The sequence below is a fragment of the Pelodiscus sinensis genome, chromosome 5 (assembly GCF_052426305.1).
Source record: "Pelodiscus sinensis isolate ZL-2025 chromosome 5, ASM5242630v1, whole genome shotgun sequence".
Classification (NCBI taxonomy): Eukaryota; Metazoa; Chordata; order Testudines; family Trionychidae; genus Pelodiscus; species Pelodiscus sinensis.
Genome location: NC_143056.1, coordinates 8,759,785 through 8,782,747, shown reverse-complemented (window position 1 = coordinate 8,782,747; position 22,963 = coordinate 8,759,785). Strand labels below are relative to the sequence as shown.

Here is a 22,963-nt window from a genome sequence, read left to right as displayed (position 1 = left end):
AATAACACCATTTCAATTTTGTTATTTCAGGAGTTACTTCAAATTTAGTTATTTCAAAATAATTTCCTAGTGTAGACATGCCCTGGGATGGGATTTCCAACTGTGAGCCCACTGGAGTCAGAGAAATTTATCATTAGCTTCAATGGAAGCAGATTTATTCCATGGTGCTGAGGATTGTGGCGATCCGACTTTAACATTATAAGCCCTGGTACTACTCGCCCAGGAAAAAACTCAGTGGACAGGGAAAAACTAAGGTAAAGTATCTGAAGAGGTAGATGTTTAGGGCTGTCCTTCCCTTTGAGCAACAAGGTTAGTGGTTTCTTGGAACAGGTTGGTTAGGCAGGATCTCCAAACTGCACTGAGTCCCAGGAAAACAAGGTATCAATTCTTGGGAATCCTGGGATTTCAACATAAAGTCCATCCTCTTATGTTGTTCTGCAGGCCTCCAGACTCCTGCCCACAAAACTGCATCAGGAGCCAGGCTGGGATTAGGCATTCTTGTCCCCTATGGCAGCAAAGTAGAGGGAGGCTGTGGGAGTTACCCATTAACTCTAGGGCTACGTCTAACCACAGCCTTCTTCCGCAAAAGCTTATGCAAATGAAGCACGGAGTAGAATATCGCTGTGCTTCATTTACATAATTAGCCGCCGTTTTTGCGCAAGAGGCTTTTGTGCAAAAAGGAGCTGTGTAGATGGCTCCCCCTCTTGTGCAAGAGCCGTTCTTCCTCATGTTTTCAGAAAGAATGGCTCTTGTGCAAGAGGGAGTTTTTGCGCAAAAAGGAGCCATCTACACTGCTCCTTTTTGCGCAAAAGCCTCTTGTGCAAAAATGGTTGCTAATTAATTATGCAAGTGAAGTGTAGTGATATTCTACTCTGCACTTCATTTGCATAAGCTTTTGCGACAGAAGGCTATAGTATAGACATAGCCTAGTGTGAAATTCTACTTGAGAATCTATGGGGTGCAGTGGGGAACACAATGGGGACAGCTTCTGCACCATGCCTGAAAACCGACAGAGTCCCCAATTCCTGAAGCAGATTCACAAGGCCACCTGCAGACTCAGGCTATGTCTACACTGCAGGCTTCTTGCGCAAGATGCTTTTTGCGGAAGAGATCTTCCTCAAAAACTTCTTGCGCAAGAGCGCGTCCACACTGCAAAAGCGCATTGGAAAAGCGATGTGCTTTTGCACGAGAGAGCATCCAGACAGCATGGAAGCTCTCTTGCAAGAAAGCTCTGATTGCCATGAACAGAATGCTTCTTGTGCAAAAATCCCGTTTCCCATCCCCACACACCTTTTTGCACAAGAGCGCTTGTGCAAAAAGGAGTTATTCCTTGTAGAAAGAGGAATACCTATACCACAGAAACCCCTCTGTTCCGTCGATTCACTGTAAATTGTCTTGTGCAAAAATGTGCTTGAGGTGCGGATGCTCTGTGAGTTTTTGCGCAAAAACTCTGTAGTGTAGACATAGCCATAGTGTAGTAGGGAAAACATGTTGCATAGTTCTGACCCTTCCTTTCCATGAGGTGAATGTCCTCACTCCATTCCTTTTACTCCGCTGTAGGCTGTATAATGGAAAGGAAGATTCCCATGGGAATTATGCCCATCACTTAAGTGTTCAGAACGCTTTCTCATCACCTATCACTATAGCAGCCACCTCTGATTATCTGCAAATGGGGAACTATTACCACCTCAATATGTTCTTTGGTCTGATCTATGTGGAACCCTGGTAGCTGGCCATCGTCTGGATATCGTCTGGATGGAGACGGCATAACATCACAGTCCTCACTGCTTTTAAGAGTACCTGTACTGCTGGGTACTTTGTCTCTGGGAGTGCACCCGTATGGTGAGGGATGGTTTCAGTTAATGCAGAGTTACACTAGAAATAACAGTATTTGGCATCCAGCCAGCATGTTTTTTCTTCAAAAGCTCTTTCCAGACATGAACCGGGCTTCTCAACACCCACTGTTATCTCTGTTTGACACGTGGTGCAAGTGATTCTTCCTTCAAGTTACCAAGAGAGTGAGGGGGAGCTGAGATTAGAGTTCCAGAGACAAGTCCAGGTCTCTTATTAGGAAGAAGTGTGGTTTATTAATCACAGGTGGCCTAGTGCATTGTGTCTCACCTCTCCTTCTTCCCCCAGAGACTTCTTAGCAGGACCTGCCAGCTCCCATAATCCATCTCAGCCATGAAGATTTTTGCATTTGGGGTCATGGCAAGAAACTGCGGATAGCTTCGGGTTCTGAATTAGGGACTCTGTGCACAGTGCTCAGTTCCGGGGCAGCACCAGTTGAAGAGGCTGTAGGAGATGCCTCAACGCTGTTTTCCTTCCGCAGAGGGAGAGCTGTGCGGTGGGAAGGGGGAGGCCTGAGAAGCTGCACTGGTGTTGGAGGCGATGATGGGGCAGGGGCAGAGCAAGGAGTGAGTATTGCTCCTTGCCAAGCCCCCGTCTCTCATGGGGTCCTAGGAAGAGTGGGAGTTTGCTATTTTTACTTTGGTGTTTCTTTCCACCCAAGGAAAAGTTCTGGCTGACAAGTTACGTCAGCCTGAATTACATTAGTCTTTCTTGCATTAAATGAACAGAATCATTTCTCTTCTCAACACTCATTTTTATGTATTTATTTTGATGACAAAAGACGACTGTTTTCTAGCTCCTTTTCTTCAACAACAAGTATGGGAGAGATGGTAACTTCACAGACTAGGCTCTCCGCGTTATGAACATGACATGCTGCTAACATCAACTACAAAATAATTAGTTTCTTCTCCTTTCCCACTAGCAACACTTAAAGCCCTATGAGTGCAAAGTGGCAGTCTACACACAGGGGGCATACTTAGGCATTCTACCTGCTTGATACTTAGTAGGGGCCTGAATTAAAACTCACTGAAATCAATGGGAATATTTCCAGTCACTTCAAGGGGCTTTGGATTAGACCCTGTGCAACAGAACATCTCTTTCAAAGCACTAACAACAAAATATAAGAGGTGCAGACACACTAATGTCCTGAATATCTTTAACTCCCAGTAACTTCAACTGGATTTGAGCAGCTCAGCATTTCCCATGGCCAAGCCCCTCAAATGCAAAATGAATACATACAGATTTATACCCAATCTAAGTACAGATTCTTAAATATTTTGTTTCCTTCATTTTTCATTCTGTAAAGTGCTAAATTATCTAAATTATATGGTATTAAAATGATACTTTCTTCTGACGTTACATTTAGAAACCTCTTTATCTATTATATAGAAGTATTTTTCATTTCAGTTGTAAGAAAGCCTTTTTTCTTTTCTAACGTTCAGCGCACCTAAATCTACATGTCAACACAATCTCTAATACTTCATGAACATCCAGTAAGCGGTTATCAAAAAACTCCCTCTTTGTACATATCCTACACACTTCTTCTGTCCATATCACCAGGGTATATGCAGTGTTTTAGTAATCATATGCCGCATTGACATGAAAAAATGCAACTAACAAAGTTACATTGAAGATCTTCCCGTGGATAGAAAATGCTTTAGGTTCTACATCGCCCACTTGAGAGTATAACCTGATTCTTCTTGGTTTTCCACTAAAAGTCTGCTCCGAGGGGAGCACCCTGGAAAACTTGTGGGGGTTCATCTTGCTCCTTTTTACTGCACAGGGGAAAAGATTCTTGAACAAACTGCCTACACATTGGGCACTGCTGAAAGTACTTCACACACCCATCGCACAGACATGCATGCCTGCAGGGCAGGAGGACCCAGTTCACTGTTCCATTCTGGCAGACGACACAGTCTTTACTGTTTTCCTCAAGTAATTCTGATTCAGCATCGGCCAGCCCAACCTTCTCCAGCAAGCTTTTGTCAGTGCTACTCTCTCCAGATGCAGTGCTCGAGGGCGGGGCACTGTTGCTTGCAGACATGAAGAGTTGCTATGGACAAAACACACACAACCCCGTTTCAACAGAACGCAGTAATTGTACATTTATTTTCTAGTGTGATCTACGACAGACCACATACAAACTAATGGGGCTGTGCTTCTCTCTTCACACATGCATCCTATTATGTTCAATACAGGACCAAATTCTGCCATGGTGCAAACGGGAACAACTCCCTTGACTTCAGTTATGGACATTTTCGGAGGCTAGAGAGGTGCAGAACAACGATGGAGAAAAGAGACAGGAGACCAGCTGCCACAAATCCGTGTAGTTCACTGACTTCCCTAGAGCTATACAGGTTTGCAATGGATGAGGGTCTGGTCCAGGCTTTGTATTTTCTAACATGCTACTCCACATGCCTGGAGTTATGGCCCCAACCTCTCCCAGCAAACACATATTCTCTCTGCCTTCAAACCCATCACATTTTACTAGCTCTTGTGATTTCCTGTCTCATTTCATCTAGACTGCAAGTTCTTCAGGGCAAGAAATAGGTCTTTCATGTTTGCAACCCTACAGCTGTTGCTACACTTCAAAGGCGGAGGCGCTCTATTGACTAATTGAATAGTTGATGCAAAATAAATCGACTATTCGATTAGTCAATTATCCGATACTTTAACATCCCTAGTAAACGCACTACCAAGCCAATTTAGTCAATTTCCCCTACCTTTAACATTCACATTTCCGCATCAAAAGCTATGAATGGGACTCATCCAGCTCACTTAATTAGCATCATTAATATGGGTCCTACAATTGACAGGTAAATGCTTTTTACTGTTTGTTATGTCTCTTGGATTGCTATTATACATATTTTCCATTCCAATTCATCTGATGAAGTGGGTTTTACCCATGAAAGCTTTCTCTCTATATTTTTTTAGTCTCTAAGGGGCCACAGGACTACTCATTATTACCAGAGTCTATTTTAGCTTCCTAAAGCATCCAACTGCAAAAGGAAACAGAACTTGTTGAAGACATCAGAATGGAAACCTGCTCCTATATTCTATTATTTTTTTAAAAGCAGTTAGGGATACAATACGCACAGAGAGTGCATGTCTATGTATACAAACACAAATTTGTACGTACAATTAAAAATTGTAGTGATTATGCAGATCCATTATGTGTTTATTGCCAACAGTATGTTTGATGAGGTAACAATACCCCACCACAAAGCATATGGAGATTTTTTTAGGGTGGGTCACATGGAACAAATATGTATCAAACTGCTGGATTTATTGGGACAAATCTATTTGTGGCTTAAATTTCAAGTCGAGTTCCATCAAGGAATGAATTTGGCCCATTCTTTATAATTCATTGATATTGTCTACACATTATCTGCATATTATTTCCTATTGATATACTATCAAAACAAAGACTTTAGAAGAGAATATAAATTATTTTCAATATCTGCTTTTGCCATATTGATTTTATGGTGCACACCGGACCTCATCCAAAGTCACGGATGTCAACAGAAGCACTCTCATTGACATCAATGGACTTTGGATCAGAACCATTCTGAGTACTTTGTAAGATTTGCAGCAGTTACTAGGTGAGAGTCAATCTGTTACTCTCACTTGGATAAATCGGGAGGATCTGGGGTTGCCTGGAATATAAATATATACAAACAAGGGATTTCTGTAGGAGAGTTCAGATATTTTCAGATAAAATGCAGATTGCACTGTAAGTCTGCTTGGAACTAATGTAGTGACGTGATAAGTGTAACCATCATCCAATTCCTGGTATAACATGAGACTGAAAAAGCCGGATACCAGTTTAGAGTAGCTAGCCTACACAAACTAAATGAATATTACAGTCAGAGTGAAGTAAGACTCAGAGCACAGCTTACCTTAAGGTCATGAAATTGACCTTGGGCCAAAAGTAGATACTGATATAATATTCTGCAGGAAAGTCTGTAACTTTCATCCGGAATATGGATTACAGACACCATTGAAATCTAAAAACAAAAGTTTTATTGAGCACAACCTCCTTCCAGGTGTATGACTTGTTGATTTATATATGTGCAGCACATCACAGACAAATGATAGAGTCTATTAAGGAATTAGAGAAGCTAAAATAAGTACAAGGTTTAATTTGTGTCTCTTTGTGGCCTGTATAAAAACCGTTTGTCCTGTTTCTCAGGGTTGGTCAAGCTACTGTCCTATACAACTGCTGAACATGTGATCAAATAGACAATCCAAGGGTCAAATTTTACAACCACACTGTGCCTATGTAAATTCTTCTGTGGCTGATCCACAGTAAAGATTCTCCTACTCCTGATTCCAGCGAGTTGGGCACCAACCAGAAAAAACACTTAAGAACATGGGAGTCAAAGGCTGCATTTACACAGCAGCAGAGAGTCGACTTAAGGCATGCAACTCGAGCTATGTGAATAATGTAGCTGGAGTCAATGTACCTTAAGTAAAGATTCTCTGTAGACCCCGCAGTAACTCTGTCAACTTCCCATATTTTTCTCATCTGGGGTAGAATAACAGAGTCAACTGGAGACTGATCTTCACTTGACCCGCTAAATCAACCACCAGTGGATCGATCTCAGAGCATCAATCTCTGCGGTAGCGTAGATTGACCCTTACTAGGGACATAAGTGACTAGTCGACTACCCGATAAGCATATGAGAGAGAGGCAGCAAGGCGGGGGGAGCAGAAGTCAGTGCTGAGGGGAGGGGGCAGGAGAGGCAGAAGCGTAGTGTGGGACTGGGCATGAGCCAGGAATCAGCTGATTCCCAGCTCACGCCCGGTCCCAGATGCTGTGTCTCTGCTTCTTAAGTGTATGAAGAGCCGTTGGGGGGCGGGGGAGCAATGGGGGGAGCTGGCCAGAGGTGCGGGGGGCTCAGACTGGCCTGGCTGGAGCAGCCTGCAGCGCAGCAGGCCTGGCCGAGATGAAGCAGTCCCCTGCCATGGGATCACAGTTAACTGTACTGTTTAACCGGTTACAGGATTTTACAGCCTTTGTGTAGATGTAAACAAAGACAGGGAAATGCTTAAGTACCTCACTGAACTGTGGACTCAAATAAAGGTTGTAACCTCTTTGGGACAGAGGGTGTCTCTGGGTTCTATGTTTGTATGGCACCTAGCACAATGGGATCTTGATCCATGACGAGAGCTCCCAGGTGCTATAATACATTACAGTTTTCAATGGTATTTGCCTGATGCTGCACCTCCACACAGCAATAAACTTCACCCAGAGCGAGTATGAGAGCAATTCTGATTGGCTCTTACATGGGGTGCAGGAGGGAAATTCCACCGGTACCTGGTAAAAGCCAGTCACAATCTGGCCTCAAACCCCCGTGTGACTTGCTCTTCTGTGACTGGATTCTATCCTGCCTTGGACAGCAGCAGTAACATTGTCAGCTGTGCTCTGATTGCACGTCCATAGCTGATGATGTGAAAGGAGAACACCTCCACTTTCCCTTTCCCCTTTGTGTTCTCTCTCCTCCCGCAAATGCCCAAGGCTGTCTTTCAGATTCCATTTAACATTTATACTTAAATTTTAATTTACATTTGTCTGGTTTCCAGTTTTTAGCCACGAGAAGTAATTCTTCCGCTTTACTGCATGCTGATCAGGACTCAACCAGAGCTATTCAGTTCAGGTCCAGTTCTACACACCACTGTTCAGGAAAGATGTGGCAAATAGGAGAAGGTCCACAGAAGAAAAACAAAAATAATGAAAGATCTAGGCCGCATCTCCACTTGCAGGAAGATTGATGTTGCGGCGGTCAATCTTCCAGTGTTTGATTTAGGGGTCTAGTAAAGACCTGCTAAATCAAATGCTGAGGGTGCCCCTGTCAGTGCCGGTATGCCTGCTCCTCACAAGGAGTAAGGGAAGTCGACGGGAGCATTTCTCCTGTTGACCTCCCACCATGAGGATTGCGCCAAAGCTCGGCTTAAGGTATGTCAACTCCAATTTACACTGATCTTCCCCGTAGCATGGACCTGGCCCTAGAAAACATGACCTATGAGGGAAAATAGAAAAAACTGGGTTTGTTTGGTCTGGAGAAGACGTTAACAAATTTCAAGAACATAAAAGATTGTTACAAGGAGGAAGGACAGAAATTGTTCTCTTTAAGCACTGAGGATAAGAAGCAACAATGGGCTTATATTATAGCAAGGGCAATTTAGATTGCACATTAGGAAAAACTGCCTGTCAGGGTAATTAGACTCTGGCAGACATTGCCTAGGAAGGTTGTGGAATCTCTATCACTGGAAATTTTTAAGAGTATATTATGTAAACACCAGTCAGGCATGGCCTAGATCAGCGGTTTTCAAACTTTGGGTTGCGACCCAGTACTGGGCCACAGAATGTAAGGCACTGGGTCACCTTGCTCGGCACCCAGGGACTTTGGTGGCTTGGTAAACTGGGTCACAAATTGCACTTTGAAAACTACTAGTCCTTATCTGTTCTGCTATTGCTACTATGGCTAGTAGCAGGTCCAGCTCATAGGCAGGGGAGCCATAGGGCTTCACACGCTGCTCCTGCCCTGAACACCAGCTCTGCACTGCCGCTGGCTGGGAACTGGTCAACGGGAGCTGGGGGAACAATGCCTGTGGGTGAGAGCAAAGCAGAGTCACTTGTGCGCCTTTGTCTAGGAGCCAGACCGGCTGCTGGCCACTTCCCAGGCACAGCAAGATCTGTGGTGCTGGGACAGGCGGGATCCTGCCTCTGCACTCCCACTGTGTTGTATCAGAGGCAGCAGTGGGGGGAGTGGGGGAGAAGTGCCAGGCAGGAGCCGGTGTTCACGGGGAGCCAGCTTTAAGCAGTTTTCAACAGTTACACAATTACATAATTAAACACATTTTAACATCCCCAGTACCAAAAAATGCTACTTACGTGACAACCATTAAAAAAAGCAAGCATGAGTTTGCATGGGGAATGCACCAGAAGTTTACCATGGATGTATTGTAAGGCTAAAATGCACAACTGTTTCCTTAATATTTTTACATATAAAAAATGTTTTGATTGAGTATTTCAGCATTGATCATTTTTGTTTCGTGATTATATATTTTTAAGGTCTGCAACAAAGTTAGATCCAATCCTTTCATTTGGACCATGAAAATCTCTAAAATCTGTTCCCTCTTTTAGTGCACAAGTAGATTCTGCTTCTGCAGCTTTGACCACTTGAAAGGTATTTGATGACAATCAGGAAGAAAAACTTCTTCAAAAAGACAAAAAAGGAAAATAAACTGGATTTTCTCCCCTACCTGATGCAAAAAAATGCCTGATGTTTTACCTGATGCAAAAAAATGCCTGGTAAAACAATCCATTTTTCTCATGTTAATTTAAGAAACATTCTTGCAAGTTTGTTTAATATACATTTTATTGTTATTAAACTAAATTGAATTATAAACATACTTGAATGTACTGATTGAGGGAGGAGCTAGATATTGTTTTCTTTTGAAGCCTTTATGGTGGACTGGCAGGAAGCTGAGGGACAGGAATAGTGGGAAAAGCTAATGCGTAAGTTCTCCTGGGTATTTTTTCTTTTGGCCATGACTGATTTCTATATTAGTATGCAAGGAAGGTCAAGTGCATTAGGGAGTTTGCCTTCAAATATGTATGCCTCAATATACATTAGTGTTCATGCACTTCAAACTACTGGAACCAAATATATCATTTAAACTCAAAGATGCTAGATAAATCTATACATTGCACATTAGACAGGAACTAAGTGAAAAAATTCTGGAAGGGATATTAAACCTCTTGCTTCAGCATTGAAGCTAATCTCTATTAGGAATAAGGAGAAGATCATCAAGCATTGGCTACTGACCAAGATAAACAACCAGTCCGATCTGGTATGGCAATTCTTCCATCCTCAATCCTCTCCCCAGAGATCAGCCAAATAGTTCTGGGGCTGAATCCCTCTTCCTGATCCAGAGAAGTTACAAAAGCTAAACCAGCTCAAAGGCTACACTGCACCATGTGATACAGGCTATGTCTAAACTACATTCCTCTTCCAAAAGAGGAGTTTAAATGAGCTCGATCGAAAATTCAAATGAAGCACGGATTTACAAATCTTGCGCTTCATTTGCATAATCACGGAAGAGCGCTTTTTCGAAACAGAGTTTTTCGAAAAAGAAACCACAGTGTAGACGGGGTTCTTTTCAGGAGCATGGGTTCTTTCGAAAAAGGGTTTTTTCTTCCGAAAGAACCCAGTCTAGACTATGATTTCTTTTTCAAAACCGCGTTTCGAAAAAGCGCTCGCACATGATTATGCAAATGAAGCATTTGTAAATCCGTGCTTCATTTGAATTTTTGATCAGGCTCATTTACACGTAGTTTAGACATGCCCATAGTGATTGATACTCCTGGCTCTGAAGTTTCTCTAGCCCTCATGCCCTGCTCCAATGTGCCAGCACACAAAGACCTCGCATATACAAGCTCTGTGTTGTGCAGAGGGTAAGCTCTTCCTGACTGGCCCACACATACATTCATCCCTACCCCATGTACAGCAGGACCACCTAGGTTCCCCTGTTTAGGGAACGTTCATTGGTGAAGGAACGAGAGCTTTGATTTTGGCTTTTGCCACATGAGAAAAGCAAGCCAGCCATTCTACTCAATCCTACATTCTGAAGCATCCACGCACGTCAATACAGTGCTCAGCTACGTTCTAAAATTACTCACAATGTCGTATATCTCTCTGTCTTCTTCCTCAGCTAAAGTCAACAAAGCTACCAGCGGGTAACGAGATCTAGGCACTGGGCCAAAGTCTGCAATTTGAGCATCTTCTGGCAACTGACAGTATTTTTCTTCCTTGTCAGTTTTTGTAATGCTTTATTTGTGTAAAGGAAAAAAAAAATCAATGTCACTCCAGTTGAAGACAAATGCAGCACTTGCATTAAGAGTATTCTTATTCATTCATAAATATACTGTGCCAAAAACTGCAGACGGCTCACGAGGCCCAATTCCCCTCATGCCAGAAAATTAGCATAATTTGTGGGAAAAAAATCGATAAAAGGATACAAATACTGCTGTCGATAGATGTATTCACTGTAGAGTGCATCTTCTAGTGCCTGCGGAGTCTTTATTCTGAAGCAATAGACGTGTTTCTGCAGAGCTTCGTGTAGTTTTTGAACACTACACCCCCAGTAGCAGGTAAGGATACAGTCTTCCAGGCAATCAGCTGTCAGTGTTATACCCTCTTAGAGAATGAACATATAAATACATGAAAAAATATGCATCCTACACAATGCAAGCATCATCAGATCACCAGTGTACAGGAATCCTGAATTTACAGCCATAATTCCTTAGAGGCAGCAGAGGCAAATCAATACCAGTAATCAGGGTTCTGGTTGGTTTTTTTTTTAATTTAGAGTGGATATAGTGGACTTGAAAGGGGAAGACCACAAGTTGCCTTTTGCTGCGGCACATGCATCTTGTACAGGGTAAGGTTTACTGCTGACAGCATTATACCTACCATTTCACTTAGGGGGCTGAGTTTGACTCCCTCCCAAAGACTATGCTGTTTGGAAAATTATATTTAACAAGACCCTCATCCTACCATGCTCCTGTGCCCACAGACTCAGATCCAGGCTGCCCACTCATCCTTCCCACCCACGCCCATGGATTCCATGAATTTCCACAACCTGCATAACTTCTGCAGGGGCCAGTGTGGCTGACCATAAGGCCATTGAAGCAGCTAGCCCCAAGGACAGCTACACCAGCCACTATTCTGGAGGCCCCAGAGTAGCCCTGGCCAGCTGGAGCAATTGTGGTCATTGGGAGCAGCCATGGCTCTCAACCCTCCACTCCCCCTCCCAATTTTTAATCATAGTTATTTTTAGTAAAAGTCATGGACAGGTCATAGGCTGTGCATTTTGCATTTTTTTTAATTGCCCATCACCTATCCATGACTTTTACTGAAAATATTTGTGACTAAATCATGGCCTTAGTTACCAGGGTAGTGGACAGCAATTCTGAGCCTTCAGGGACACAGTTTAAAAGAGAAGTAGTCCATACTTTCAAGGACTCAGCACCCATAACTTGGGATAGATTTTTCAGAAGAGCACAGATCTCATCTAAGCAGCACATAATGGTCAGATTTAGAATCGCACCCAGCATCCAATATACTGAGCTCTTTGGAAACTCGGATCACTTACTTTGGTACCTAAGTGGGTGTTAGTGCTTCTAAAAAATCTGGCCCTGTAATGCCAAGACATTCTGTGTGAAAAGAGCTGAAGAGACCTGAGTTCATTACTGCAGTGCTTTTTATTTGAATACAGGAAGGTTTTACAGGTTTGATGCTGGACTTTGACATGAGCTGGGAAAGTATCTCCTTAATTCTTTCAGAGGCCCGGGAATGGAGTGGATGTTTGGACAAAGCAGCACTTTGAAACACCACAAACAAACTGCAAACTACCACTTAAGGTTACATCACAAGCCCATACAAATATCTTTCTTCATTGGCTGGTTTGGACAGCCATACAGAAGGCCACTCTGGGAGGAGATTGGGAGTAAGTGTGGTGGGCCAGGACCTAGCACTGCATAAACCTAGCTGCCCCAACACCTTGTGCAAGGTGCATGAAGGGGATCCTAGCCCAGCCCATAAGCTGCAATAGGAGCAGCTGAAAACTGCTCATCAGCTCAGCTCACTGTTCCAATTGGTGCAGGAGGGAACAGATCCCCTGCCTCTTCTGCAATTCACATTCATGAGGCCCAATTATGTACGTTTTAAGTGGATGAGATGGACTTCACAATGAATGAAGCTGTGTCTAGTTTATCATCTCTAAGTTGTCACTAGAGCAAGTTTTATTAATAAAATTTGGTAGATAAATATGTCACTGGAGCAAGTTTTATTAATAAAATTTACATCATTTTACAAACATCTAATTTTTGAGCCCAAAATGTTGACAGTGCAACTTTAAAACACACAGTTTAGTACAGCAATTTCTGTGATGATTGTGTAATGGAACATGGTATGGCCATGAAACCAAGGGCTGGGAACTATAGATGGGGACAAAAAAATCCACTGACTTGTTATGGAAACTGCAGCAGGATGAGGAATTTCTAAGCCAAAAGGATTCTTCACTTGTCTCATATGCTTTTTGGATACTCTTACACTGGATTCTGTTTCTTCTGAATTTCTCAGGATCACAGGAACATCCCAACCAAACCTAAGAGATGTGGAACAACTAGATGCATAAGTGCTAGCACATTTGAAGTGCCTTTCAGATCTAAATAACAAGCAACACAACAAACAGAACTACAGCTTGGAGACAAAGAATATTTGCTAGGATGCACTGTGACGCCCCCACGCCGCCCCGCGGCGTTTGCCCAGAGGGCTCGCTATGGTCCTTGAGTCTCGAGCTCCCTCGGCTAGTCTTTTCCGCGCTTTCGTCTTCGGTTTCCCCCCCCCGCAACAACGCAGGAGGGGAAGGGGGGCCCGGGCCCGCCCACTCTCACGGGCCCCAGCCCAGGGCCCTAAGGGTTCTGGTCCAAGTGACCCGAACCCGGCTGACGGGGTACGACCCCTTAACTCGCCAGCCCACCAGTCATCCCTGACTCTGCCCTGGGCTGCTTCCTTCCCCTCGTGCTCCCGAGCTCACCAATTCGCCGCAGTCCGGGGTACCCGCGAGCCTGGGGGTGGTCCGCTGCCTCGGCGTTTCTCCCCTGGCCGGTGTGGGACTGTGCGGTGGGGTGCGGAGCCGCGCTGCGCTGCCCTGCGCCGCTCTCCGCGGCGCTGTCCTCCGCCCGCAGTCTGCTGCCCCCCCCTCGCTTGGGGCCGCGGTCCCGTTTTAAAGTTGGCGCCGGGGGCGCGGCCCCGGCGTCCTGCGCCGTCTCCGCCCTCCACGCCGGGGCGTCTGTCCGTTGCCAGGGCAACGGGGCCTAGGCTCCGGCGCGCCCGGATGACGTCCTCCGGCGCGTCGGAGGCCAACGCGTTCCTCGCCGCCGCCGAACACCGCGGGCAGCGGCGGGGGGCGCTCCGCCTCCCGCTGTACAGGGCGGCTGGTGCGGGGCTCTCCGCCGTGGGCGGGGCTGCCCCGTCACACACCTCCCCCTTTAACTGCCCTCCCTCTTCTTCCGAGTCTGCCTCGTACCTTCTCGAAAAGAAGTCCGCATTTTGATGCTGCGCGCCCGGTCGGTGGGCCACGTCAAAGGCGTATGGCTGGAGGGCCAGGTACCACCGCATCAGGCGCGGGTTCGCGTCCTTCATAGTTTGTATCCAACGGAGTGGGGCGTGGTCCGTGACCACCTTGAACCGTCCCCCTAAAAGATAGTATCTTAACATATCTAAGGCCCACTTTACCGCAAGGGCCTCCTTCTCAATGGTCGAGTAGCGACGCTCCCGTGGGAAGAGCTTGCGACTGATGTACACCACCGGGTGTTCTTCCTCTCCTTCACCCTGCGAGAGGACCGCCCCAATCCCCGTCTCGGAGGCGTCTGTTAGGACCGTAAAGGGGAGGTTAAAGTCAGGTTGGGCCAATACGGGGTCGCGACTTAAACTTTCCTTTAACCTCTGAAAGGCTACCTCGCACTCGGTCGACCAGCCCACCTTCTGGGGCATCGCGGCCCGAGTTAAGTCCGTTAGCGGCGCTGCTATCGCCGCGAAGTTTGGGATAAAACGCCGATAGTATCCGGCTAACCCGAGAAACTGGCGCACCTGTTTCTTTGTTTTGGGTGGGGGGTAGCTCTTCAAGGCTTCAACCTTTTCTACCACGGGACGTATTTGACCCCTTCCCACTACATACCCCAGATAGACTACCTCCTTTTCCCCGAAGCGGCACTTTCGTGGGTTCGCCGTCAGCCCGGCTTCCCGCAGAGCCTGTAGCACGGACCCTACGTGTTGGAGGTGTTCTCCCCATGTCTGGCTGTACACGACGATGTCGTCGATGTAGGCGGCCGCCCATCTTCCCTGTTCTCTCAGTACCCGGTCCATAAGGCGCTGAAACGTCGCGGCGGCGCCATGTAGCCCGAAGGGCATCCGTGTAAAATGGTATAGCCCAAACGGGGTCGAGAAGGCCGTCTTCTCTCGGGAGGTCGGCGTCAGGGGAATCTGCCAGTATCCTCGGGTCAGATCCAAAGTGGACAGGTACCGGGCGCCTCCGAGCCGGTCTAGAAGTTCATCTACCCGTGGCATGGGGTAGGCATCGAAGCGCGACTGCGCATTGACTTTACGGAAGTCGATGCAGAATCGTAGTGATCCGTCGGGCTTCGGGACGAGCACTATAGGGCTGCGCCATTCGCTGAAGGATTCCTCCACGACTCCCCACTGGAGCATCTTCTGCACCTCCCCTCGCACCGTCTCCCACATCCGCCGGGGCACGGGCCGTACTCGTTCACACACCGTCTTCCGGGGTTCCGTCTCTATGTGGTGGTGGATGAGGGTGGTTTGCCCCGGCTCGGCCGTCAGGACATCCCCGAAGGTCCGTAGCAGCTCCTCCAGGTCATTCCTCTGGGCCTCGGTTAGGTCGGTTCCTGTGGGGAAGGTCTGGGGCGGGGTTGCCCCGTCGAGGTTCCCGGGTCCTAACTCCGGGTCGGGGGGCACTGGGTTGATCCAGAAGGCCTCACGTTGCTTCCAGGCTTTCAAGAGATTAATATGGTAAATGCGTGTGTCATTCTTCCTCCCTGACACCTTAACCTCATAATCGACGTCCCCTACACGCCTCAGGATCTCGAAGGGCCCTTGCCACTTGGCCAACAACTTCGAGCCGGGGGTCGGCAACAGCACCAGGACCCGTTGACCCGGGTCGAACACCCGCAACTGAGCTCCCTGGTTATAATACCGGGCTTGCTTGGCTTGGGCTTGCTCTAGGTTCTCTTTCGCGAACTCCCCTAGCCTGTGCAGCTTTTCCCGGAGGTTCAGGACATACTGTACCGACCCCTGCACTCGGGTCCCCTGTTCCTCCCAATTCTCACGGATAATGTCTAGTATCCCCCGCGGGTGTCGGCCGAACAATAGTTCAAACGGGGAAAACCCTGTAGAGGATTGGGGCACCTCCCGTATCGCGAACAGGAGTGCTGGCAACAACGCGTCCCAATCCCGGGGTTCTTGCCCTACAAACTTCCTCAGCATCTCCTTTAGCGTTCTATTAAAACGTTCTACTAACCCGTCTGTTTGGGGGTGGTAGATGGCCGTTTTCAGCCGCTCGATCCGCAACAACTTACACAACTCGTTCATCAGTCTCGAGGTGAAGTTAGTCCCTTGGTCAGTTAGAATCTGCTCCGGCAGCCCCACTCGGGCAAAAATCTTCACGAGTTCCGCAGCAAGGGTGCTGGCGTGCACGTTTCTGAGCGGGACGGCCTCCGGATATCGTGTTGCATAGTCTAATAGCACCAAAATATACTGGTGCCCGGTTTTGGATTTGTCCAACGGGCCGACTATATCCATGGCGACTCTCGCGAAGGGCACTCCCACCACGGGCAACGGCACCAGGGGGGCTTTGGGTACCCCCTTCGGCCTAACCTTTTGGCACTCGGGGCAGGAGCCACAAAAGTCCTGTACTTCGCGGAAGATGCCCGGCCAGTAGAACCGCCGAATGATACGCTGCACAGTTTTTTCTGCCCCCAGGTGCCCGGCCCAGGGGTTAGCGTGGGCTAGCTCCATGAGGCGTTGTCGGTACCTTTTTGGCACCAGCAACTGCTCGACCCCTGAATCGTCCCCCTGCCCCCCGTCCACCCGGTACAACCGATCGTGTCGTACCTCAAAGTAGGGGCTGGTCGGCCTGTCGGCCTGGGGAGCGTCCTCGTCCTGCGGATCCCGGGCGGCACTCCATGCATGTCGGAGTGACGGATCTTCCCGCTGCTCCTGTATAAAGTCACCATCCACTAGCTCCAGTATTCGCGGTCCTTCTGCCTCGCCCTCTTGTGGGCCGGGGCGGGGGTCCCCAATCATACCCTCCTCTCTCTGGGGAGGCCCTCGTTCCCGCCATGCGTTCAGGGCCCGGCGGAAGCCCCGCCAATCCCGTCCTAGGAGCGCTGGGTACACTAGCTTAGGGGCGACCACCACGTAGCACCACTCTTGGCGGTCCCCATCCGATATCTGGGTCCACGCAGTGGCGTATTGGTGGGAATCGCCGTGTACGCACTGCACCCAGACCGGCGGGCCCCGTGGTCCTCCCTCCGGGAGTAGATCGGCTCTTACAATCGTCTGGCTGCAGCCAGAGTCCACAAGGGCTACCACCGTCTTACCCCCTATCCCTACGGTCCTTAATATCTTACCTTGCCCGTCGCTGGCCTCGGGTTCGGCCCCCGCCAGGGCCTGGGCGTAGGAGCAGTCCATATAGGGGCAGTCCCGGATGAAGTGCCCCTCTTGGCCACAGCGGAAGCAGGTCCCGCGGGCCGGAGGTGGGGTGCCCGGCCTCTGACGCCGGGGGGGTTCAGGCCGTGGTTGCGGTGCCTCCCGTGGCCCCTCCTCGCCCCGCGCTGGCCTCGCTGCGGCGGTCCATCTCCGCGGCCCGTCCCTCTCTGGGCTCCTTCTCCTTTGGACTCCCCGCCCGATGTCGAGACGCGGTGAGGGGGTGGCTTTCCGCCCGCGGTCGCGCCCGTCGGCCCGTTCGGCGGCCTCATAGTCTGTCATCAACTCCACGGCTTCCTGGAGGGTGGAGGGATGGTGTCTGCGGACCCATCGCTGTCCGCCGGCGGGGAGGATGTTGACGAATTGTTCCAGGACGACTTGTTCTGCCACCTGGGGCCCCGTGTGTTGCTCAGGCTCCAGCCAGCGCCATGCAGCCTCCCTTAGCTTCTGGGCCATGGCCCGGGGGCGGACCTCGGCGCTGTAGGGTTCACCCCGGAACTTCTGGCGGTGCGTCTCAGGCGTGATCCCCATTTGGTCGAGTATGGCCTCCTTCAATCGGTAGTAATGCAGGGCCTCGCGGTCACTTAAACCCCTATATGCTAACTGAGCCGGGCCCGTTAGGTATGGGGCCAGTAGTGTAGCCCAGTGGGATTCTGGCCACCGGGCTACCGTCGCCACCCTCTCAAAGGTGGCGAGGTATGCCTCAGGATCGTCAGCCGGCCCCATCTTAGTTAGCCGTATGGGCAGGCGTACCACCTCCCCCTCTCCTACTGGCCCCTCCTCTTCGGGGCATGCTGGACTCAGGGGGGTCACCATTGCCGGTGGATATCGTCTCATCCACTCTTCCTGTTGCGCCTTCATTTGCTCGGCTACCTCCCGGATCAGTTGTTTTTGCTGCTCTTGTTGCTGGGTGGTGAGCTGCTGGATTAAGGCTGCCTGCTGCTGTTGGTTTTGCCTTTGGGTCTCCTTGACCCACTCCATGAATTGCGTCGGATCCATGGCGTGTCCCGGTGCAGTTCTCACTCCCCTTTTTCCGAAAAACACCACAAAACACCCCCCTGTTAGTGCTCCCTAAGCCTTCTCACACCCCCTTTCCTTTCCTGGGGGGGGGCTGGGTTCGTGAGTAGGTTTTTTTTTTTTTTTTTTTTTTTTAATCGCCCCTTACATCCGGGGTAGGATCCCCACTATACCCACATTCTCCACCACCTGTGACGCCCCCACGCCGCCCCGCGGCGTTTGCCCAGAGGGCTCGCTATGGTCCTTGAGTCTCGAGCTCCCTCGGCTAGTCTTTTCCGCGCTTTCGTCTTCGGTTTCCCCCCCCCGCAACAACGCAGGAGGGGAAGGGGGGCCCGGGCCCGCCCACTCTCACGGGCCCCAGCCCAGGGCCCTAAGGGTTCTGGTCCAAGTGACCCGAACCCGGCTGACGGGGTACGACCCCTTAACTCGCCAGCCCACCAGTCATCCCTGACTCTGCCCTGGGCTGCTTCCTTCCCCTCGTGCTCCCGAGCTCACCAATTCGCCGCAGTCCGGGGTACCCGCGAGCCTGGGGGTGGTCCGCTGCCTCGGCGTTTCTCCCCTGGCCGGTGTGGGACTGTGCGGTGGGGTGCGGAGCCGCGCTGCGCTGCCCTGCGCCGCTCTCCGCGGCGCTGTCCTCCGCCCGCAGTCTGCTGCCCCCCCCTCGCTTGGGGCCGCGGTCCCGTTTTAAAGTTGGCGCCGGGGGCGCGGCCCCGGCGTCCTGCGCCGTCTCCGCCCTCCACGCCGGGGCGTCTGTCCGTTGCCAGGGCAACGGGGCCTAGGCTCCGGCGCGCCCGGATGACGTCCTCCGGCGCGTCGGAGGCCAACGCGTTCCTCGCCGCCGCCGAACACCGCGGGCAGCGGCGGGGGGCGCTCCGCCTCCCGCTGTACAGGGCGGCTGGTGCGGGGCTCTCCGCCGTGGGCGGGGCTGCCCCGTCACATGCACACATAGACTATGCAGTAATTCCTCATTTAACACGTGCCCGTTTAACACGTTTTCGCGATAGCATGATTTTTTTTTAGGGAACGTTTTTTGAATTACACGACTGTCCCTGGAATAACACGATTTCCCCAGCTGGCCCATTGCCGGCGGCTGCGCGGGGCTTCCCCCACCTCCCTGAAAAGCGGTGGAGGGTTCGCTGCTCGCCACACCGTTCCCCACTGACTCCCCCTCGCCGGATGCCTTGCCCCGTCTCCTGCACCCCCGCTTGCAGGCCGGTGGCTGGGTTTCCCCAGCCACTGCATGGGGCTTCCCCGCCTCCCTGCAAAGGGGCGTGCTGCGTCGTTCCCCACAACCCCCCCTCGCCGGACGCAGTGCAGGTCCCAGCAGACCCATCACAGGGGCATACTCCCAACCCAATCCCCCTTCCCTCTCCTCCCCTTTCCTTCCCCAGAGCCAAACACCACCCCTCCCTGCTGTAACCCAGTCCCTGTCTCCCCCAACCTTATGTCCCAGTCCCAACAGACACCATCGCTTGAAAAGCAGCCCCCACCTTTTCCATTATTTTCAATGGGAAAACTGACCCCGCATAACACGTTTTCACTTAACACGATCATTTTCTGAAACAGATCTATAGTGTTAAATAAGGAATTACTGTACTGTCAATCAAAAACTGGATCCATACAATACAGTGCTATACAGTAATAAAAGTGGGAATCTTTAACACTAGTCAGAACATAAGAATGGTCTCACTGGATTCACGCTAGACTAGCATCCTATCTCTGAACAGTGGGCACTGTCAGGGGTTTCACAGGGAACGAACAGAAAATTATCAGGCAATCATCCCCTCTTGCCATTCCCAGCTTCTCGCAAACAGAGGCTAGGGACACCATCCCTACCCATCCTGACTAATCGCCATTGATGGACCTAACTTCCATGAATTTATCTAGTTCTTTTTTTAATCTTGTTATAGACAAAATTGTGATGGCAGAATATTTTCCCTCTTTTTCAAAGTTTTTCAGTGCTGAAGTAACAAGGGTGGTTAGTGCCCTCTAGTGGTAAATTTTGTCCTAAACTTCCCCAAAACCAGATCTGTAGGAGCTGCTTGCTCAGTGGCACGTGACATTGCTTTCTTTGTTGGGACAAACCTGATGCATTGTGTACTTTCAGCAGTAATAAGAAATTAGTGTTGGATCCTGCAGCCAGTGTTGCCTTGTAAGCTGTGTACTTGTGAGACGACTCAGGAGAGATTCCAGTGCCGTCCAGCTGATTAGCTCAATGTCCATAGATAGATTTTTTGTTTCTACTGATAATATACATTCACACATGTCTCGGAGCATATAACACTTATTCTGTGCACGATGAAAAAGTTTACAGGGAACATTGCCTGCAGCCCTTGAATTCATACAGCTTTTGCTATAGAGATTCATGAGGACTGCAAGATCCAAGTTTAATATTTTAATCTTGATTATAAATAATTTTTGAGTCAGGGACATCAGTTTCTGCCTCAGAAATACAGCCCAAAGAAGTCAACCGAGAGGCTCCAATTGATTTCCGCAGGGTTTGGCTCGGGCCCTGCAGACTGAGGAGAGCATGCCACCATTTTTTGGGGTCATTTTGTACCAGTCAGGATCCTCAGCCACCATTTTTTTTAAATCACACTCCCATACCTACTTTTATCCACAGGCACTGTTAAGCATGATATTCAATCTGAAGGAGCCAAGAGGAAATAGCCTATCATATGCAAAATGCAGGATTTTAATATTCTTTGACCGCAACTTTCAAAATGCAACCACAAGAGAAAGCCAGATGTACAGAATACACATTCATTTCTATTTTCAGATAAAGATAAATTCATCTTTACAAAAGAGGACAGCACTGCCAGTAACAAGAAGTGATTGGACGTGTTATGCTAATTCAGAAGACAATATCAGGCACTGTACGGAAGAGATTTTGATTCTGGATTAAACTACCCTAGATTTTTATATAAAGGAGGCAGCAGATATAGCTTGAGGGGTTTTTTTTGTTGTTGCTTATTTTATATATTGTTATTTATTAGTTCCAGCTGAACCATTAGCATGTATGACTTCATGCATTTGGCCACTGCCAGCTGTAAAGTTGAAGTGATGGCACTTTAAAAGGGTTTACAATATTGGTTCACTCAGTCATCAGCATATTATCTCCTGGTGAATTCTTTGGGATGCTCTATCTGCTTCTTCATAACAAACTTCCCAATAAGGATGGCATGAAATGTATGAACTTCCCCGGATGTATTGTTTTCATTAAGTATGCTAGAATAGTTTGCTGTCACAATGGGATGGATCTCATACCAGGAACTCAAGCTTCAAGGGACACTGTCTGTTTACCCCTAACCTCGTCCCCCCAGCCACCTACTCGGGCCTCTGCCAAACTCCCCTGTACAGGCCAATGGGTCGCTCCCAGCCACAAGCCGTGCCTACTCCCCCATCCCTCTAAGATGATACCCCCCATCTCCACCTCCTGCTTCTCCCAGCTCCCCAGCCCTGCTCCCCTTCCTGGGCAGGGCTGCACGCTCCCGTGTTCACCCCCATCCCCAATGCCAGGTCCTCCAACCCTCCCCTGCTCCCAGGCTGGTACCGGGCCCCCGTTCACCAGCCCTCCTCTCCCAGAACCCTCCACCCTATATCCAAGCCACCCTCTCATCAGCTCCCCGATACAGATCACCCACTCATCAGCATCTCTCCCCCCCCCCAGATCCAGGCCACCCACTCATCCCCCCCCAGATCCAGGCCACCCACTCATCCCCCCCCCCCCCAGATCCAGGCCACCCACTCATCATCCCCCTCCCCCCAGATCCAGGCCACCCACTCATCATCCCCCTCCCCCCAGATCCAGGCCACCCACTCATCATCCCCCTGCCCCCAGATCCAGGCCACCCACTCATCATCCCCCTCCCCCCCCAGATCCAGGCCACCCACTCATCATCCCCCTCCCCCCCCAGATCCAGGCCACCCACTCATCATCCCCCTCCCCCCAGATCCAGGCCACCCACTCATCATCCCCCTCCCCCCCCCAGATCCAGGCCACCCACTCATCATCCCCCTCCCCCCAGATCCAGGCCACCCACTCATCATCCCCCCCCCCAGATCCAGGCCACCCACTCATCATCCCCCTCCCCCAGATCCAGGCCACCCACTCATCATCCCCCCCAGATCCAGGCCACCCACTCATCATCCCCCTCCCCCCAGATCCAGGCCACACACTCATCCCCCCCCAGATCCAGGCCACCCACTCATCCCCCCCAGATCCAGGCCACCCACTCATCATCCCCCCCAGATCCAGGCCACCCACTCATCATCCCCCCCAGATCCAGGCCACCCACTCATCCCCCCCCAGATCCAGGCCACCCACTCATCATCCCCCAGATCCAGGCCACCCACTCATCATCCACCCCCCCCCCCCCGCTGGGCCCCGCGCTCACCAGCCCAGCACCAGGCCGCTGGTGACCAGGAAGCAGACGAACACCACCGCGATGTAGAAGAGCGGCGAGTATTCGTAGAGCGTCACCAGGAACACGGCGGCCATGGGGCCGCCAGGCAAACCAGCCGCCCGACCTCCCCACCGGCGGCGGATGTGGCGCTACTGCGCATGGGCGCGCCGTTTGCACATGCGCACTGGGCGTGTGACGCTCCCGTGAAGCGGCTGCCCTTAGTCTGCCCTTTGCCCTGAGCTCGGGACTGGGGCAGGGCGGGGGTGGCATGAGGCGCCCACGGTAGGGCAAGCAGGGGGATTCAGGGCAGGGGCGGGGGGAGAAGCGTGTGTGCAGCTTGCTAGCTCTCCTGATGTGTGGGGAGCCTCCCTAGGGACTGGTTCTGCTAAA

The 22,963-nt window shown here is 50.0% G+C and overlaps 1 protein-coding gene across 2 annotated transcripts; it reads right to left on the bottom strand.

Moving 5' to 3' along the window:
- Positions 1 to 2,600: 2,600 nt before the first annotated feature.
- Positions 2,601 to 22,731, bottom strand: CGRRF1 (cell growth regulator with ring finger domain 1). Of its 2 annotated transcripts, XM_075926231.2 has the most exons (6): positions 22,565 to 22,730; positions 12,890 to 13,029; positions 10,880 to 11,057; positions 10,541 to 10,688; positions 5,751 to 5,858; positions 2,601 to 3,904 (listed from the first exon to the last, which is right to left on the bottom strand). In XM_075926231.2, the coding sequence occupies exons 1-6, from the start codon at positions 22,666 to 22,668 to the stop codon at positions 3,563 to 3,565; spliced, it is 1,020 nt and encodes a 339-aa protein (XP_075782346.2). In that variant the 5' UTR covers positions 22,669 to 22,730; the 3' UTR covers positions 2,601 to 3,562. The 2 variants fall into 2 exon arrangements, with proteins under 2 accessions (XP_075782346.2, XP_075782347.2); XM_075926232.2 differs by lacking the exon at positions 5,751 to 5,858 and having other exon boundaries at positions 22,565 to 22,731.
- Between the last annotated feature and the right edge of the window lie 232 nt (positions 22,732 to 22,963).

What these genes read in the sequence shown, in the direction of transcription:
- CGRRF1 (XM_075926231.2), bottom strand. Translation starts at nt 22,668, where the DNA reads ATGGCCGCCGTGTTCCTGGTGACGCTCTACGAATACTCGCCGCTCTTC. An exon ending in AGCGGCCTGGTGCTGGGCTG is followed by an intron (nt 13,030 to 22,564) that starts GTGAGCGCGGGG and finishes CACATCTCTTAG; the next exon opens with GTTTGGTTGGGATGTTCCTG. An exon ending in ATCTATCGACAGCAGTATTT is followed by an intron (nt 10,689 to 10,879) that starts GTATCCTTTTAT and finishes ACACAAATAAAG; the next exon opens with CATTACAAAAACTGACAAGG.